General features: G+C 37.4%; 1 protein-coding gene across 2 annotated transcripts in view; it reads left to right on the top strand.

The window, feature by feature from the left end:
• LOC102578989 (uncharacterized protein At1g04910) overlaps positions 1–19,370 on the top strand; it is a 50,821-nt gene extending 31,451 nt beyond the window's left edge. The window contains exons 8-11 of one of the 2 annotated variants that reach the window (XR_367451.2): positions 17,682–17,849; positions 17,930–18,120; positions 18,924–19,170; positions 19,307–19,370. Coding sequence is in view for 1 of the 2 variants with exons in the window: in XM_006349589.2 (XP_006349651.1) it covers positions 17,682–17,849; positions 17,930–18,120; positions 18,924–19,092 (528 nt within the window). In the remaining variant the exon portion in view is untranslated. Of the gene's footprint in view, positions 1–17,681; positions 17,850–17,929; positions 18,121–18,923; positions 19,278–19,306 lie in introns of those variants that run through there. The other variant, XM_006349589.2, reaches the window with a different exon arrangement.
• The last annotated feature ends 530 nt before the right edge of the window (positions 19,371–19,900 follow it).

The following is a 19,900-nucleotide window of genomic DNA, read 5'->3' as shown; positions in this document are numbered from 1 at the left end:
GCCTTCCATCTTGATAATTTTTTTTCTGCTTTTTCCAAAATACCATCCCATATCCCCAAAGCTTTATGTTTGCTCCCTAGTGGCATTCCCAAGTAGGTTGTCGGCAATTTCTCTACTTTACACCCTAGAATGCTTGCCAATCCTTGAATCTGAGGCACCTCCTTGACTGCAATCAAGCTGCTTTTCCCCCAATTAACCCTTAGCCCTGATACTGCTTCAAATAAGATCAGAATCAATCTGATGTAGTTCAGCTGTTCAACTTCTGGCTAACAAAGGATGATAGTATCATCTGCGTATAGCAAATGGCTAATCTCCTTTCCATTCCCTATTCTGTCTCCTATTTGGAAACCCTTGATCCACCTGTTCTGTGTAGCTATTCTCATCATACTGTCAAAACCTTCCATTGCTAGAATAAAAAGAAAAGGTGACAGTGGATCACCTTGTTGCAGCCCCCTTTCTGATGCAAAGAAGCCAACAGGTTCACCATTTACTAGTATTGAGAACCTGACTGTTTTTAATGCACACTTCTATCCATTTTAGCCACTTACTGCCAAAGCCCATTTGTCTCAAAACATTCAATAAAAATGCCCAATTTACATGGTCATATGCTTTCTGGATGTCTAACTTGCATAATAAACCTGCAACTCCACCTTTCATCCTTGAATCTATGCACTCACTAGCTATCAATGCAACATCCGTGATCTGTCTCCCTTTTATGAAAGCCATCTGATTTTTATTGACCAATTTGCTCACCACCGTCTTAAGTCTTTCTGCCAGTAATTTAGCAATGATTTTGTAGACCCCTCCTATCAGACTAATTGGCCTATAATCTTTTAATTCTGAAGCTCCAGCCTTTTTAGGAATTAGAGCAATGAATGTTGCATTGAAACTTTTCTCAAAATTCTGATTGGAGTGGAAATGTGATAAGAGTGTTAATTATGTCCTTCTTCAAAACCTCCCAAAAAGTCTCAAAGAAAATCAAAGGGAAGCCATCCGGTCCAAGAGCCTTCTCCTTAGCACACATCCTAATACTTTCTAGGATTTCTTCTTCCTCAAAAGGTCTTTGCAACCATACTTGTTCCTCTCCAGTTATCATATTAACATCTTGAATGTTCAGATCAGGCCTCCAGTGTTCAGTTTCCTTGTATAAATTTATGTAAAAATTTTGGACAGCCTCCTTGATCATAGCTGGATCTTTCACAATGTTACCTTCTATATCAAGTTGTTCCATAGTATTGAACCTCTTATGAGAGGTGGCGATTCTGTGGAAAAACTTTGTATTCTTGTCTCCATGTTTCAACCATTGTACCCTGGATCTTTGTTTCCATGCTATCTCCTCTTTCTTGGCTATCTCTTCAAACTCCATGGCCAGATTTGCCTGTAAAATTTCATCATCAGTAAGCATTTTGTATTCCTGTATTATCTCCCAATTTGCTATCTGCCTTAAAATGTCTTCTTTCATCTTTACCTTTAACAATTTCATTTTCTCAGCTAATATATATCCTGCTCTCCCCTCAATGTTGAAAGAATCCCACCATTCCTTTACCTCGTCTTTGAATCCCTCTACCTCCAACCACCAAGATTCAAATTTAAAAGAAGATTTTTTCCATTCCCAACCACCACATGTTAGCATAATAGGATTATGATCAGATGTTATTTTTGGTAGGACATTTTGTTTGATGTGAATGAAGCTTTCACCCCATAGTGCACAATGAATAAATCTATCAATTCTTGAAGCACTCATATGATTGTCCCCTCTTCTCCAAGTATTAGATCCTCCAAATAAAGGAGGATCAATCAACTCCAGCTCCTCAATACAAGAGGAAAAATCTGTCATAGCACCACTAAGTCTGCGGCAGTTTGTTCTCTCTGATGGGTATCTAGTAACATTAAAATCTCCGCAAACTATCCATGGTCCTACAAACCTTCCTCTGATGGCTGTCAATTTCTCCCACAACACCTTTCTGATCTCTCTACTACAATCAGCATATACTGTAGTTATGTGCCAACTGAAGTCTTCACTTAACCCTGTGAATTTCCCTCCACCAGTTCCCCCTTCCATACCCTTTTATCCCACAAAATTGCAATCCCCCACTGCTCCCCATTGCCTCCTTATGAACTTCTCCCATCCATCTATTTTCCCATATGTTCGGTATTAATCCATCAATATTACCCTCCAGCTTTGTCTCAACTAATACATAAATATCTGCCTCCCACTGATGTATTAGTTTCCTAACAGTGTCCCTTTTATCACTCCCATTCAGCCCCCTCACATTCCATGAGATTATTTTCACTCCCATTGATTGGTTAGAGCTAAAACCCTCCCACTAGATCTTGGTTCCCCGTCTTTGAAATTCATATCAAAGAACAAATTTCTCACCTCTTTTGGGACATCATTGTTAAATTTTATTGTCTTAATCTTCTCCCCTTTTCCAGTCTCCTTTTCCCTCCTTTGGTCTAGCTTAGCTAACATGGTATACGCTTCCTTTTTGCATCCTTTAAAATCGACACCAAATTCTTGACCTAATTTTTTCATGTTCGCTTGGACCCATTCCGTGGCATTTGCAGCTAGGTCTTCCTCATGTGTGCTATTGTCAACCTGTAAAGGTTTTGGCTATGTGTACATAACCAAGAGAGAATTTGAAAAATCCATCTCTCCTTCTCCATTAATTTGAGTTGGATTGTTCTGCCTTATTGATCCCCCTTTCTCCTGAATTCTTGCATGTGATTGTAATTGATTGTCCTGCTCTTTCTCCCTTGTTTCCATTCTTGTTACTCCTGTCCCATCCAGTTCTCCCTCACCTTCGAATTCGACGAAGTTAGAACAGCGGCATGTTTCTGAATTTGACATACTAATGAGCTCAACAAAAGGCTCTGTGAAGAGCTTTTGTTTTTGTTCTGGGCCCAATTCTTTTGGATCTATTTTATCCTTCTGTTTATTTGATTTAAAAGGAATGGGCTTTCCACCATCTGGCCCGCCACTTAAATAAACTGAAGGGGTTTTTTCTCTTTCTTCCCATACTCCTTTTTCCAGCTGTCCTCTACTGCTACTGGGACCCCCAATACACTTCAATCTCTCTCTTGAAAAGGTCCCAACTGTGGACACATGCCTTGTGTCAGCAAAGGACACCCCTTTTTTGTATACATCGATATCTGAAATGTATCTCTCTGCATCCTCTCTTCCTTTTTGGTGAATATCCTCTGTAGCTCTAGATATACTAGGATTTGACCTCTCTCCTTGGCTACTGGTTTCAACAATCATCTTCTCCAGTATTTTTTTTCGGTAGGTTGCTGGTTCTTCACACCATACCGGCATTGAGAAAACTAGGTTTTCGTCCTCGACTTCTATGGATGGTGGGATTTTTTCTCCAGGCCCTTTAACTCTGATTCTGGCCCACCGTAAGTGGTTTTTGAGTTCCGTTTCTTCTTCATTCTCCAGCCAGCCTCCACATTTGTCTCCTATCTTTCTCATTGTTTCAGAGTTCCATAGATGCAGAGGAAGTCCCAAAACCCTGATCCAATACCAATCGAATTTTGTTGTATCAGGAAAAACTCCCTTCGTTGGATGCCACCAGTCCAGTTTGAGAATTTGGTCTTGTCTCTTCCATTCTCCCATCAGAATATGTTCTGCTGCTCTTCTTGACTGAAACTCAAAAAGGAAATTGATTCATGTCATACACCTGGATGTTTGCTACTCCTTTCCAGCTTTGAACTGCCCATTTTCTAACATCGTTGCGTGTTGGGGCCTCTTCTCCTCCAATGAATCTCCCAACCAAACATCTTCGTAGCTGAGCATTATCCTCCTGACCGACAAATTTTGCCACGTTCATGGGTTCTTTTCTAGCTTCAAGCATTTGCTGCTCCCATTTAAGCTTTGTAATAGCTTCTTTGTAATTAGCCCCCCCCTCCCCCACCCCACTATAGTGTTCCACCTTGTATCCCCTTCTGTAATAAAAGTGCCATGTGTATTTGACACTTTATTAATAAAATCTTCAATTTTGTGGACCAGTCTCCCCCACCCCTCATTAAATTGATTTTCTGGAAGAATGATGATTGTTCTGTTCTGGCCCGTAACAGCTATTATTGAGATGTAGCGACCATATTTATTGAACTTTTGAATGCAGTAAATGTAGGTTGCCATGTCTCTGCATTTCCATGATTTAAAGATTTTCCCCTCATTGCCCGAGGCTTCTTGCATCCTTTTGCACAGCCATAAAAGAACTCCCCTGCTAATTGACATCCTCCTCACAGATAGTCGTGATCTCTCTACCCAATCAAACCAGGTATCTGTGCCTGAGAAGGAGGCTGTGATAGCAAAAGACATTAACCCCATTCTGAAAAAAAGTTGGTTATCCATTTCTGGAAAAAATGGAAGAAATTTGTAGAAGTTTTACAATTCAATTTTTTCATTCTAATCAGACTTTTGAGAAGAGATTTAATGCAACTTTTATTGCTTTAATCCCAAATAAACCTAGAGCATCAGAGTTGAAGGATTTTAGGCCAATCAGCTTGGTGGGGGGAGTCTACAAGATCATTGCTAGATTGCTGGTTGAAAGGCTAACAAAAGGCTGAAAAAGGTGGTGTCTAAATTGATCAACAAACATCAAATGGCTTTTGTAAAGGGGAGGCAAATCATGGATGCAACACTCATTGCTAGTGAATGCATAGACTCAAGAATGAAAGGAGGAGCCCCTGGCCTAATGTGCAAATTGGATATTCAGAAAGCCTATGACCACGTGAATTGGTCTTTCCTTCTGAATACTCTCAAACAAATGGAATTTGGTAGCAAATGGATAAAGTGGATTGAGGTATGCAAATAGGAAGATGATAAAGCTCTAATGTTACTGTTAGACCCTTTTTCAAGTGTCTCACGCTCCTAATAGGTGTGTGTCACACGCTCTTTGGTATTAGCTGCCACATAGGATGCCAAGTCAAAAATAATGTTTAAAATATTGTGTTTTGATGAGTTTGGGAGTTCAGATGACAAATGAGCAAGTAGAAGGGTTCACAATACAAACACAAATAAGTATAAGGGTCCATCAGACCCTTTTGCCAAAAAAAAACTAGAAAAGAAGATACTCACAGTGATCTTAATAAATCTACAAACTGATTTATATCCTCTAAACCTACTTCTTTACACCAAAAGTAGAAAGATATTATACAATTCCATTTAACTTTCTGGATGGAATTGGATCTATCTTCATAACACCTCCCATTTCTCTCTCTCCAAACTATCCCCCAGATGCATTGTGGGATGATCCTCCACCACTTCTTTTGACTTTTGCTGCCTCCTCTTTTCATCCAGCAACTAAGCAGATCTGCAGTATGCTCCGACATAGTCCAGCTTGTCTTTGTTATGTTCAGAAATAGACCAAAGTTGTGCTGTAAAAGTGCAGTGTAAAAATAGACGACTGTTTGTTTCATTTGTCTCATTGCATAAGAAGCACCTGGAAACTATGATGGCCCCTTTTTTCTTCAAAACTTCTTGTGTCATGCATGCTCTTTTCACCTTTGGTCTCAAAACGTTTTTTTATGAAATCGGCGAGCTTTGTGGAGGTTGGATAGTCACGGAGGAAGAGACGGAGCTCAAGAACCATCGCAAATGGGCTAGAATTTTGGTCGTCGGTGATGGTCAGAATGTTCCCAATGAGGTTGTCGAAAGAGAAGGAGTTCTATACTTCATACCGGTGTGGGTAGAGAGAAAACCTAGGTTTGAGATAGCATTGACGGCAACCAGAAAAGTCGTTGGAGTTCCTATAGAGACCATGTTTCCAGCATCTCCTAACCACCACTGGACAGAATCGAACTCTGCTGACAAAGAAGTACCAGAGATCCCTAGTATTCGGGATTTGGTTGGAGAGAGTATGTGTACTTGTAATACAACTGCGACTTATACGGTGGAGAAGTCACGTGACTTGCAAGCTCAGGAGTAAAAGTCCTTTTTCTCAAGATTGCTGTATTTGGGGACCCAGCCAGAAGCCAAAAAATAGAGTAATTGGGCCTGAATCCTGATTTAGCAGGCCTTTTTATTTTTTAATATTATACAAGGAGAGGACAAAGAAGGTTTTAAAGTTGATTCCATACTCGAAGAACCAGACCTTTTCTCCTCTTATAAACAAAACTTGATGCATTCAAGGGCACAAATCTCTTTGGAGACAGTTGTTCTTGACATAGCTGGGGAAACGAAGACATCACAACAATGAGAGAAAAGCCGGTACTAGAAGATGGGTCAGTATCTCAAAATACAAGGTGAGAGAATATTTATTTATGCTATAGAAGGGGGTGAGTCCCAACAAGGACAATTACTCATTTCAGATACAGGTAATTGGGAGGTGGAGATGGTAGAACCTTCTGCAAATTCAGGACCATCGTTGAATACTGGGTAGAGAAATGGATGCTACAATTTTGTTGAATCAAAACATGCTCAAACTTACCAGACTGTTTGGAGCAGATTTTCAGGGGCATGAGGAGGAGGCTTTGGAGCTTCTGTTATAGATAGACAATTGTAGACAAGCCGGTACAACGGAAGCTGATTTTGACTGCAAAAAAATGAGATTTAAAAGGGCACATAAATTGGAGGATTTGTGGCTTAGGTCGCAGGTTCAAGCCCCACACCATGCAAAGCAAAGCCCGGTATTTAAGTGGAGAAGGGTAGAGGGGCGGGCCCATTATCCACCAAGTTTAGAAGGCTGTGATTGGTCCAAAGGGCGGGTCAAAGACGGATTTCTCGGTTATCAAAAAAAATAAAAATAAATAAAAAAGGGCACATAAATTGAAAGGTCTAGTTAACTTAGATGTAAAATTCAAAACCAGTGGCAAGACAACCAGGGGCAGGAGTATAGTTTCAGTAGATCCATGAAGTTCAACCTCATTTCATGGAATGTCAGGTTTCTGAATGGGAAGGAGAAAAGAAGAGTAGTTAAGAGTTTAATTTGGGACTGGAAAGCAGACATTATCTGTTTCCAAGAGACAAAATTAGAGGGGGAAATAAAGGAGTGGATCAATCAAATTTGGGGACAGAGATGGGTAAGATATGCATGTTTGGAAGCTAGTGGAACTAGAGGGGGTATCAGTACTATGGGACAGCAGATGCTGGAAAGGGGAAATCCTGCAGATTGGTGCCTACACTCGACTTGCAAATTTGAGGTACAATTACATGATTTCTCGTCATATCACAGGGGTCGATCCTCCCAACTATGGCATAGAAAGAAGATTTATTTTGGAAGAAACCAGTGCAGTTAGTGGCATTTTGGAAAGACCATGGGTCGTTTGTGCTGACTTCAATATCACTAGATATGCATTAGAGAGAGAATTGTTCCAGAAGAACTAGAGAAGTGATTGAATTTTCTGATTTCATTTAAGATATGAACCTAATTGATCTCCAATTGAAAGATGGACCTTACACTGGGTTCATAGGGCACAACCAGCTGATTGCTTCAAGAGTTGACAGAATTCTAATATCTGAAGAATGGGACGAGAGATTTAGCAACATTAATCAAGCAGTACAACAGAGGTTATTCTCAGATCACTCTCCACTATGGTTCTTAGGAGCAAATCAAATCTTTCTTCAAGTTTGAGAATTGATGGTTGGGTACTGATGGCTTTATAGACAGATTCAGGAATTGTTTTGCAATCTTTCTCAGTTTCTCTTTCACAGGAAACCTGGTTTCATCTTGGCTTGTAAAATGAAGGCACTCAAAGCAAAACTCAACGAATAGAGTAGAAGTTTGCAAGGAAATTTTACTCTCAAAGAAAGAACATCCTCAGCCAGTTAGCAGATCTGGACACAATGCTTGCTGTGACGACTTTGACTGAGGAAGAAAGCTTCATTATTAATGGATTATGAGGAAGTCATCAAAAATGAAGAGAGTTCATGGCAACAAAAGTCTAGATCTCTGTCTTAAAGAGGGTGATAGGATCACCAAGTTCTTTCACAAAATGGCCAATGCCCATAAAAGATACAATAACATAGATCAACTCATGTACAAGGAGTAACCACTGAGGACCCAACAATGATCAAGGGGAAGATCACTGACTTCTACTAGAAGTTATACACAAAAACAGAGATGTGGCTAGCAATTTTGAAAATTGTTTGGTGATTTTAGAAGAAGAAAGGGAGAAACTACAGGGGAACTTTGAAGAACTTGAGGTTGTGAACTGTCTAAAAATGTGTTCAGCAGATAAGGCTCCAAGAGCAGATGGCTACACTATGGGGTTGTTTATCAAATGTTGGGAGATAGTGAAATTCGATATCACGGAAGCTTTCCATAATTTTCATAGTTAGGAAGTTTTTGAGAAAAGCTTTAATGCTACTTTGATAGCACTAATACCAAAGAAGAAATGAGCCAAAGAACGGAGTGACTTCAGGCCTATTAGCATGATAGGCAGTTGATAAGAATTGGGTTACTTGAATAAATCAGAAAATAATGCGGAAGCAAAAATACGAAGATTAAAGACAAGAATTGAAAGAATTGTGAAATTTGAGAATAAAATCTCCAAATTTCAAGATAAAGTGCTAAGAAACCCTTTAGTAGATTAAAACTAATTATAATACTAATAGAACCAATTCAAAAACTTAGATCAAAAGTGATCTAGACCCCTATTTCAAAAAAATTAGAGACAACTTTTAGTATAAGAGTAATTACCTTCTTTAATTTACTTTAGCAAAAACCAAATATATCAAGTTAAAGAATTAATCTTACCTCTTAAAGAATCGTTCGTATAAGATTCTAAAATAAATCCATAGTCACCACACAAAAAGGTGTAAAGAAGACAAACCTCAAGTAATATTAATCATGTCTTTTGAAAATAACAAAATTCACCCCTATAATATAAGGAAAACCTATCCCAAATAGCATGAGATTCAAATCCTACTTTTATGGTAATAATAAATAGGAAAAACTTAACTAGGAAACTTTAAACTCAGAAAATTCTTCACTAGGAAAACAAATAAAAATTAATGTCAAACTTCTTACCTAACAAAGAAGGAAAGAAGTGTCAAAATTCTTGACTTTTTGGGCACAAAAATCTCCCGTGTAATGCTACCCAATTTGGCTTGATTTTTATGTGTATTACGACATGAAAAATCAGCTTCTTAAACTCTCCTTTGGCCTCCATTTGGGCCTCCTCTTGGGTTTGGGCTTGGACCATGAAATATTTGTAGCATCTAATCCATTCTTTTCCATAATTCTTGGGCTCTTCTTCCATGATAAACATCTTCTTAATTTCCATTGAAACCCATCAACTTTAATGTAGGTATACCACCGTGGATGCTATCAGTAGTGTTTACAAAAGATTTGCTTAAGTGTTAACAAAAAGACTTGAAGGGGTGGCAAATAAGTTAATGGATTCTCAACAAATGACCTTCATCAAAGGGAGACATATCATGGATGCAGTTCTGGTAGCCGATGAAGTTGTTGATTCAGGATTACTGGAGAATCCTAGAATTCTTTGTAAGCTGTACATTGAAAAGGCTTATGATCATGTCAATTGATATTTTCTAAAAGGATGAGTTTTGGACAAACGTGGATAAATTGGGTCAGTCAATGCATATCAACAGTGATGTTTCCCGTCCTTATAAATGGTGCTCGAATAGGTTTTTTCAATGCACATAGAGGATTGAGACAAGGTGAACCCTTGTCCTCATTTCTGTTTATTTTGGTTATGGAGGGACTTAATAATATGATTTAAGACAACAAACAGTTACAGCTAGATCAAAGGTTTTGAGATGGCAAGTAATGGTGATAACAGTTAAGAAGTTACTCAGTTTGCAATATGCTGATGAATAATAATTAAAGAATTTTTAGGGTACTTCTAGTTCTGTTTGAAGGAGTTTCCGGGCAGCATATTTACCGGAGGAAGATCTCCTTGTACCATATAATGAAGTCCTCTGATGGAGCATCTAGCTGCAATTTTAGGTTGAGATGTAGGTTTCTTACCAACAGTCTATCTTGGAATGCTTTTGGGAGCTAAGTCTAAAGCCAAGAAGATCTGGAACAGTGTCATAGAAAAATGTCAAAAGAAGTTAACGATGGATGTCACAATATTTTTCCTTGGGGGAAGGCTCACCCTTATCAACTCAGTATTAGATGCCCCTCCAACTTATATGATGTCCCTATTCCCCATCCTGCAGGGTTCATCAAAAGGTTGGATAGTATCAGAAGGTCCTTATGGCAACGCAATAAGGATGAGGGAAGCTTTCACTTGCTCAAGTGGAATGAAGTAATTATAGGTAAAACGCAAGGTGACCTAGGTATCAGAAACATGAAATTACAAAACAAGGCTCTGGAGATGAAATGGTTATAAAGGTTCACCCAAGAAAGCCAACTTTTGTGAGGCAGAGTCATCAAGATAAAATATGGGGAGGAAGACAAGTGGATGACTAAGGTGGTTAACACTCCATATGTGGTCAGTCTATGGAGATCCATTGTGGCTAACTGGCCATTCTTGAGGACAACTCACTCGTCAAAATGAATGATGGAAATAAAACTCTTTTTTGAAAGACAATTGGGTAGAGAATAGTAGTCTTCCGGAGAGATTTCCCAACATATTCAACTTAGTGGTACATCAACATAAGACCATGGCAGAAATAAGGACAGATCATGGATGAGATATCACTTCAAGAAGAATGCTAAATGATTGGGAGATACAAAGGATGACAAAATATTACAACACTTTGGAATCCTTCCGTGGTCTTCAAGAGAGGTCTGATTTGCTCAGATGGAAGGACACAACTCTAGTTTATTTAAGGTGAGGGATGCTTTTAAAATGATGAACCGGGCAAACTTGGTGGACAATCTGGATTGAAAGGAATCCCTGGTGTTTTAATGATTTGAGTAACTCTGTACGCAAGATCTGATGGAATTGCCTTCTGCTTTTGTTTTTGGTGTATACAGATTTATTCTAGAGGAGTCTGTTGATATAGTTGATGTTCTAGTACTATTTAGGATGGAGGAATCTATTTCCTTAGAATCTCAATTGTAAATATGGTTTCAGTACAACCCATGCACTATTTAGGATGGGGAGTGGGATAGTCAATGGGGTTGGGGGATTGGGTGGGTGGAAGGAGACAATAAACTTGGAATCAACTTGTTTTCTCTACTTTAATTAGCGAAATCATTTTCCACATTTTTGAGGAACTTGTTTTCCTAGAGAAAATATTTTCCAATCATTTTGACCCAACCAAACATAGGAAAACTGGAAAACATTTTCCTCCATGCCAAACACACCCTTAGCAGCTTAAACATCATTTATATCACCCATGTTGCACAAAATCAAAGCAAACAAATACATTTGTTTTTGGGCCATTTTGCTTCTTTCCCTCAAGAAGTCTTGAATTCCTTTCTTTCCATTTCACTCGACAAGATGGCTGCAGGTATAATGTGCCATATATTTACATTTAATATGAAATTGATTATGAAGTGGCTAAACTTATAAAGTTTATAAATTTTGGATGTCTAAAATGGGGTCCCAAAATCAGCTATCTGTGCATTTTCCCAGGTCGTCTTGGCAGTGTCATCATATATGTTGTATGAATCTAACACTTTAAGGGGCTATCACCCTAAATGTACCTCCTTATTTAGGATGGTATAACTAGTTGCCGAATTGGTTCGTACTACTATCCTATACCGGCACATGTAGTTTCTAGTCAAACATTTCAACTTTCAGAAACAGTTGTCCTCTCAGTTCTAAGGTACTCCAAAACATTTAACATCATCGTAAGGTCCATTAAACATTAAGAGTTTGGCCCCCAAGGCCTAGCTCAAGTGGCAAAAGGTGGAGGATTTGTGGCTTAGGTCGCAGGTTCATGCCCCACACCATGCAAAGCGATGCCCGGTATTTAAGTGGAGAAGGGTAGAGTGGCGGGTCCATTATCCACCGAGTTTAGAAGGCTGTGATTGGTCCAAAAAGGCAGGTCACAGACGAATTTCTCGGTTAAAACAAAAAAAAAAAAAAAAAAAAAAAAACATTAAGAGTTTGGCATGATTAGTCCATGAATATTCAAAGCATCATTCTTGAAAATATCAACTTTGACATTAAACTTGAAACAATACTTTGAAAATAGAGAACATTAACACTGCCAACATCATTAAATTCGTGAAATATTTTTGCACACGATTCACATGCTATCTTTATTTGCAAGACATTAAATAGCCAACTTATCGTATTTACATGTACATAACATAATAGATAGCACAAATCAAAGGTATAGCCCCCTCACTTAAACGAACTTATACTGACATTTCAAACACTTTTTACAAGTTCAATTCATGCTAATTTTAGAAAAGATTCCTTAATAGCAGATACATCCTAACTTACCTCAATTATACTCCCAAAGTACTCCCGACACGCCAAACACATTCTATACGTCAACAATATCAATCTACATCAATTATAAGTAAATTGTCAGTTGAGGTTCATACAATCAAATATAACACACTTTCTAGATCACAATTGACTTTCCAGATATTTTATTCTCCATTACTCCCATCCTTTAAGTCCAATTAGTACCCGTACAAGGTTATTACAACTCATTTGGGTCATTAATTAAATTTTCTAACTGAATTTAGCCAGCATTATTCATCATCTTCTCTACAATACCCACTTTTGGGATTACTTTAATGTAAATATAGTATTTCTACTCATATAATCATGCCCCACAATCATTATTGAATATTGCAATTGGAAATGGAGAAGTGGAAATTTCCTCTCTCGAAGTGCAGTAAAATTTTTCCCTCTGACGGTTTCAATGAAAAGAACTGGTGGTGCTTACAATATTTTTTGGTAGATGTAGAACATGATAGCCATTGAATATTTTAAAGCTTGCCAAGAATCGTTCCCTCACCTTGCTCAATGTAGTTGCTGGATATGGAGAACCAGAAAGGTCCTGTGCTGCTCTCAAAATATAACCAAGCAAATACTTTGATTTTTTTAAATACCTCACAGGTCTCTTTTTATAGTGGTCGTTTAAAACCCTTTACTTAATGTCGTTTTTGCCAACAACTTAGTGAACTTTGCTCCACAATTTCATAGCCCGCTTTTGTCTATCTATATTTTTTTGTGTCTGGTACAATATACATCAAAGCTTGGTTTCACTTTTAAAACCATTATCCAAGACTCTTTTTGACCAACTGTGACCGATGCTCCAAAATGAGGACTTGTCTCACATTTCTCATATGTAAGACTACACTAATCTCATTACTGAATTCACTTTTTGATGTAGTCATCATCGATACTTTCCATGGACTCGGTCAATTACTTATTATGTTGTTACAACCTATGTTACTCGGGCTTTTCAAAAATATATACGGGAGCGTGTCGGATCCTCCAAAAGTAGTGCAGTTTTGAAGTATCCGACACAGGTGCGGTAACATTTTTGAAGAGTCCGAGCAACATAGGTTACAACACTATATATGGCCCTATCAAGAACAGTTAGGTTTTTTCACACTTGAGGAACAAGTCAAAGGTCTATTACTAACAACTTGCAGTATTTAAACGGAGCCATTCAAGCTTTAAGATGTGTTTAGAGTAGAATTTTTTTAAATCTTTTTACTGGGCACTACATGTTCTATTAGTGTATACATTCTTTCAACTCTCTGTTGTTGCATTTCCTTTTATGGCATCGCTCTGTGAAGACTATCGCAGGATTGGCAGAAAAACAATATAAATCTAGGAGGAATCCTTGATAAGTATATCCAAACCAAGTGTAATGCTAAAATTGATTTTTGTTGCATCATCAACTTTGAAGCTTGTGGTTGCAGAGAATGTTTCCGAAGATATCTGATTTGTTTCCAGATTCAAAAAATTACGGTGGATTTTTTGTGGTCCATGGATTCTGGAGGACATACATAACCTTTTAATAACTTTCCTCCAAAATGCATCCTCTTCGTAACTGAATCTCCACACCTATTTGCAAAGAAGGCCGTGTTGCGTGCCTTCTATCTAATTTGTTATAATTGATGTAAGTGTTCCAATTGACTAGATTGAAGGTCTTCTTCTCTTTGTTTTCTTTGCATAAGAAATCCCTACATAACTTGTCCTATCTTTGAGCAATTTTTACTGGGTTGGAACAAATGGACCTGGTATATGTGGAAGAGGATTTAGAACAGTATTTGACTATTTGTTATGAATTAGGTAATTATTATGAGGAGAGGTTTAGAATCCCTATAACTGTATAAAGGGAAAAGGCTCAAATATGCCATCAAACTTTGAGAAAAGGCTCATTTATGTCATTCATTAGAAGTTTGGCTCATCTATGTCATTATTGTTTGAGAAAAGGCTCATCCATGCACCCTTCAGGGTGGCCCAGTGGTTTGAGCTTGGGACTTCCATGTTGGAGGTCTCAAGTTCGCAACCCCTTGCCAGCGAAAGCAAGGGGTTTGCCTTCTAGGTCGAGCTCGTCGCACCAAGCTTGCCTAGTGCGGGTTATCTCTCCTATGTGGTTTGCAAGCCATTGTATAGGAGCGGGGGTTTTATCCTGTGCGCACCCAAAAGGTAGCGGCTGCGTGTTTCCCTTGTCACAAAAAGAGAAAAAAACAAAAAGGCTCATCCATGCCATTATTTTTTAACTTCAGTTTTGCAAAATCATTTTTTACCTCAACAAAACCTCAAACTTTTAACACTTTTCAATTGGGGTTTTCGATCAAATGTACTCATTTTGCTTTTTCTTCCTCAAGAACTTGCAAATTTTCAACTTCAATTTTTCACGAAATCACCTCAAATTTCGGTCACGTACGAAAATTCTAAAATCACTTGTGGAGTTAAAGAAACCCACCCGTATTAAAAATTAATATTCCAAAAAAATGGAAATCAGTCCCAAAATTTTGAAAATCTGCTAAGGTTAGGTTTTATTTTGTTGTTGTTTTTGATACTAGATCTTTGTTCCCTAGTGCTTTTTGAGTCTGTTCAAAATTTCAAGTGATTTGGAGAAAATTCTACCATGAAGGGATGTTGATGTTTTGAAACTTTTAAAGAAATTTCAAGCAACTCTTGTTTAAGTTAGGTTGAATTTGAGCTCAAAAGATATTGAGCTTTGGTATCTAGCTCGGAGGGAATCTATTCTTGAAATTTGAGGTGATTTTGTGAATAATTGAAGAAGTTTGAAATTTGTGAGTTCTTGATGTTCTTCATGCGTTCTTGGTGATTTTGAGGAAGAAGAAACAAAAAAAGTACATTTGATCCAAAATCCGAATTGGAAAGTGTTAAGTGTCGTTTGAGGTAAAAACTGGTTTTGCAAAACTGGAGTTAAAAAATAATGGCATGGATGAGTCTTTTCTCAAATGACAATGGCATAGATGAGCCAAACTTTTAACGGATGACATAAATGTGTCTTTTCTCAAAGTTCAATGGCATATTTGAGCCTTTTCCCTTGTATAAATAAGAACAAAAATTACTTTTCTTTCTTTTTAAATCACTTGTAAACATTATATAAATCCCAACATGCTTGAGGGAATAATCAAACAATCCATTCTCAAATAGCTTCTTTCTTAACATGATATCACACCCAAGGGTTTGAGTCCCTACTTTGAAAATTCTCTCTCTGAACATTCTTCCAGAAAACAAAAAAAAGAGCCCCAGCAGCAGTGCTGAATTTGAATTTCAGTTCACTACCACCACAACATAATTAAATCACACTGCCAACATAAAGAAAATCCCCATCTGCTGGCAATCCCCAGCCAAAAACCTTCAACGGAAGCTGTGTGAACACACACCTCACTACGGCTACAATGCTGCAGGCTCTGGTGCATTGCATCACTAACCATTCTATATGAGCCACCTAGCCCTCCAGTCTTTTCCCAACCTCTCACCGTCCCCTAAAATCTAGTATTTTCTCCAAATCTCAAAGTTGTTCCATTCTTTTCCTTTTCTTCTTACATTATTTAATTTTTTTCCCTTTGTTTGATTTCATCAGAGAGGTACAATCTGTAGATTCTTTTAGCTTGATTCCCTACTTTTCTGTTTGAACTAAAAAAAAAGGTGCAGAATGGGTGATGAACAAGGAAGCTTTCTAGGAAGCCAGGAGAAAGAGTTGGTTTTGAACTAAAGGTGCAAGGTTTGTTAAAGAAAAAGCATCCACGAGAATCAAATCGGTTCTGCTTTCTACTCCAATGCAAAAATAATAATGAGCTATAACATTAAACGATACCATCATTTTAGGCATACTTTTATAATGGAATACAACGAACTTAGAGCCTGTTGGGATTGACTTAAAAGTTGGTCAAACCTACTTGTAAGTCATTTTTAGCTTTTGGAAGTGTTTGGCAAAGTTAAAAATAACTTAAAATAAGTTTTAAATGATTTTATAAAGTTAAAAACCAAAAGGGCTCTCCCAACTTTCTATTTTTTGACTTAAAAGTCATTTAAGTTAAGACTTTTTTACTTTTTTGACTTAAAAGCTACTTTTTCTTAAGCCAATCCAAACAGGAGTTTAATGTTGTGGGCGGGGGTGGGCATGGTATGGTATATACCGAATTACCATACCATATCGAAATTTTTAATACCATCGTTTTGGTATTATGGTATTTGGTATGGTATATGGTATATATTTTAATATTTTTTCGTATTCGGTACGGTATTTGGTATTTAGAAATAATATACCGGAATACCGAATATCATACCATACCGAAGTATATAGTTACATAAATAACATATATATATATATATATATATATATTAAAATACTAACAAATATGCAACCTAGTATTAGTATAAACTACATGTTTAGAAGTTGAAACTTTGACTACTCTATGTAGAGTGAAATTTAATTGATTAACCAAAAGAGTTGTTTTTACTTTTTTTGAATCGAAGTCATAAAGCTCTATTATACGAGTTTATATTAGTAGAAGTTGAAGAAACTATGGTTACTGATTTACCATACTGTAGAATACTTAAGAATACTTAAACTGAATTTCAAAATATCAAACTATATTGAATTAAATTGGTATGGTAATGGTATAATGTCTTAAAAACCGAATACCAAAATTACGGTACTGAAACTTTGAAATACCGTACCATACCATGCCCACCCCTAATTGTGGGTGTATTTTTAGGGAACATTCAATCAAAACACAGTTTCTTGTATAACTTTGAGTAAACTCTGCAAGTGGAAACCCATTTTTCCCGTAACGTGCTCTAATAAAATATCTCTAAGTTATTTCTCCAATAAATTGTCCAAAAGCTAGCCTTGTCCAGTTTCCTTCCTCTCTTAACATAATATTCAACTGAATTGGTGGTTTTCTTATTTTACTTTTCTCCCTTCCCACAATCTTTGGGAAGATTGAATTGACTTTTGATGAATGAAATATTTCTCAAATGATCTTGTAAAAGATTAGTGTGGCTTTGGGACCAAAATCGATATACTTTATGTTCTTCTACACAGCTCTTGTTTATATAGGCAAGACTTCTTAACTGCTTTGGTTGTCTCCTTGCCTGCAACTTGCACTACGATGAATGACAAACTGTAGCAATAAATATTTTCCAAGAAACGCTTCTGGGACAGGTTATCAAAATATAATATTTGTGTTGTAGAATAGGTGATTGGTTGTTGTTTACTGATCAAGAACTTCCCATTTTGTTTATGCTTTACTGTGCTCCGCAAAGTTGCGCTTTCTTTTTATAGGGTGAAGGATATGTTTCATTTTCTGGTTTATCAAGCTGAGCGATTCAATGATTTTGTTCTTTAGGTAGGCATGATGCTTAGAGGTATGGGGTTTGACAATAACACCTCACTTTATGTTGCGGCGGGAAAAATTTATAAAGCTGAGAAATATATGACCCCACTCAAACAGATGTTCCCACGGCTGGAATCAAAGGATACATTAGCTTCCACAGAAGAACTTGCTCCATTTGAGGTACGACTCTGTGCCGCTTTTGCCTTATGAAACAGGCTTATTCTATCAGAAAAGTAAGCTGCAATAAATATTTGGTTCAGGGACACTCATCTAGGTTGGCAGCACTTGATTATACAGTCTGTCTTTATAGTGAAGCTTTTGTCACAACTCAGGGTGGCAACTTTCCTCACTTCTTAGTGGGTCACAGAAGATATCTGTATGAAGGACATGCAAAGACAATTAAACCTGATAAAAGGAAATTGGCTCTTCTGTTTGACAGCCCAGATATCAGGTTAAAGTGAATGCAATATACTTTTAAATTTCCAGTCGTTACTTGCACCAGTTGACTGTCCTTGCAGGTTCTTGTGTTATTATGCACAAACATACTCACATGGTCTTCCTTACCTCTTTTCATTGCATTGGCACTAAAAAACTGGAATTTCTCAACTCTTCTCTCTTTATTTCTGTCTTTGTTTTTGATAATTGTGGTGTCCAAGCTCTCTTTTCACATAGATTTGCATGTAATACATGTAAAACTGAAAACAGGGAAGACAATACACAGCTGACAGCATCATAACGTGTTTCTTTTTCATATTATGGTGAACTTGTATAGTACTTGGGCATCTGTCCCCGAACTAAAAAAGGACAGAAATATCTTTCATGCCCTGATAATGAGTGAAACCAGAGACAGGGAATTCTAGCAGTCATCAGTGTTCTCAGTCTGGCAGTTGGATATCCGCTTTATCTTACACTTGAAAGTATAGTTTTAATGAAATGTTAATTGAAAGTCTCTAGGGGAAAAATTGTAATGAGAACCTAGGTAATCATTGGAGACTACTTATTAGTTAAAATTGCTGTCAACCTGGTCATTAATTTTCAAAAGTGAAACAATACGATATTGGTTATTGGAATGTCAGTTTTCTCTATCATTTCTGCTGCTGATAGGTATCTGCGAAAATCTGTCATAGCAAGTTCTGAGAATGATGCATTGCCTCATAGTATAAAACATTTGGTTTAGTGACAGATTTTTTCCACTTGGAATGCATGTTGTGAACTTAATTTACGATACAATCTATTTGCATTCAATTTCTACAGATGGAATGACTTCAAAAGCCAATTGCAAGACATGCTTCATCATAGTGATACAAAGGGGGTCGAGTTAAAGAAACCTAGTAGCTCCCTTTACACATTCCCAATGCCAGATTGCATGTGTAAGCATGCAGATGTCAAAAGTGCAAGTGGTAACAGGAGAAGACTAGTATGATACTTTAGGATACACAATAGCTGTATAAAAGCTTATATACAGGCAAATGGAATGGAATACTCAATAGCTATACAAAAGGTTTTGTACTTGTAACTTTCTTTTGTGCGTTTCAGTCATCCATTTTTTGTACATGTCCATAATTCATATGATATTTCTAAAGTCCTTTGATTGGTTTGTTATTTTAACTGAAATTCTCAATTTTCATTCTAAACAGATGCTGTAATTCTGGGCTGTAATTACATGGGATTTTTATGGCTAATCCATGCGGTACAAAGTTGTAACACCCCAGAAAATTGTTGAGCTAAGACTCAAACCGTTCTTCGTAGTGAGTGAGATTTTTTCAAGGAATTTAAAATTTCTTGAGTGTTAATGTCACTAGATATAGCATCTTAAGTTCCAAGAAGAACCAAAGAGAGTTCAGTCAAGTCATTCCTAAGTTCTTAAGTTTTGGTTCAACTTCAAACGACCATAACTCCTAGTACAAAATGAGTTAGGTGAGCTACAAGATAGAAAATTAAAGTCCTTCGAGTCCTCTTAACAACGCCACCGAGTTTGCTAAATTTCAAGCTCTGAGTAAAAAGTTATGACTGATTTACTAACGATGCCCAAACCTGGCAGCAGCTCCGCGATGACTCCGTGTTACGGGGCCAATACAGACCTCACTACTTGGTGAAAAATCATTCAGACTCCCAACTCATTTTATTTATTTATTTAAGGGCATTTTAGTCCTAAAACCCCTTAGGAGGTCATCTAAATTGCCCTAAACATGTAGAAAATCAGTTTTCTTAAATCAAACCCTTTCATTCAC

Source organism: Solanum tuberosum, unplaced genomic scaffold (assembly GCF_000226075.1).
Source record: "Solanum tuberosum cultivar DM 1-3 516 R44 unplaced genomic scaffold, SolTub_3.0 scf00107, whole genome shotgun sequence".
Classification (NCBI taxonomy): Eukaryota; Viridiplantae; Streptophyta; class Magnoliopsida; order Solanales; family Solanaceae; genus Solanum; species Solanum tuberosum.
The sequence above is the reverse complement of the archived record's forward strand: the minus strand, read 5'-3'. Positions and strand labels throughout refer to the sequence as shown.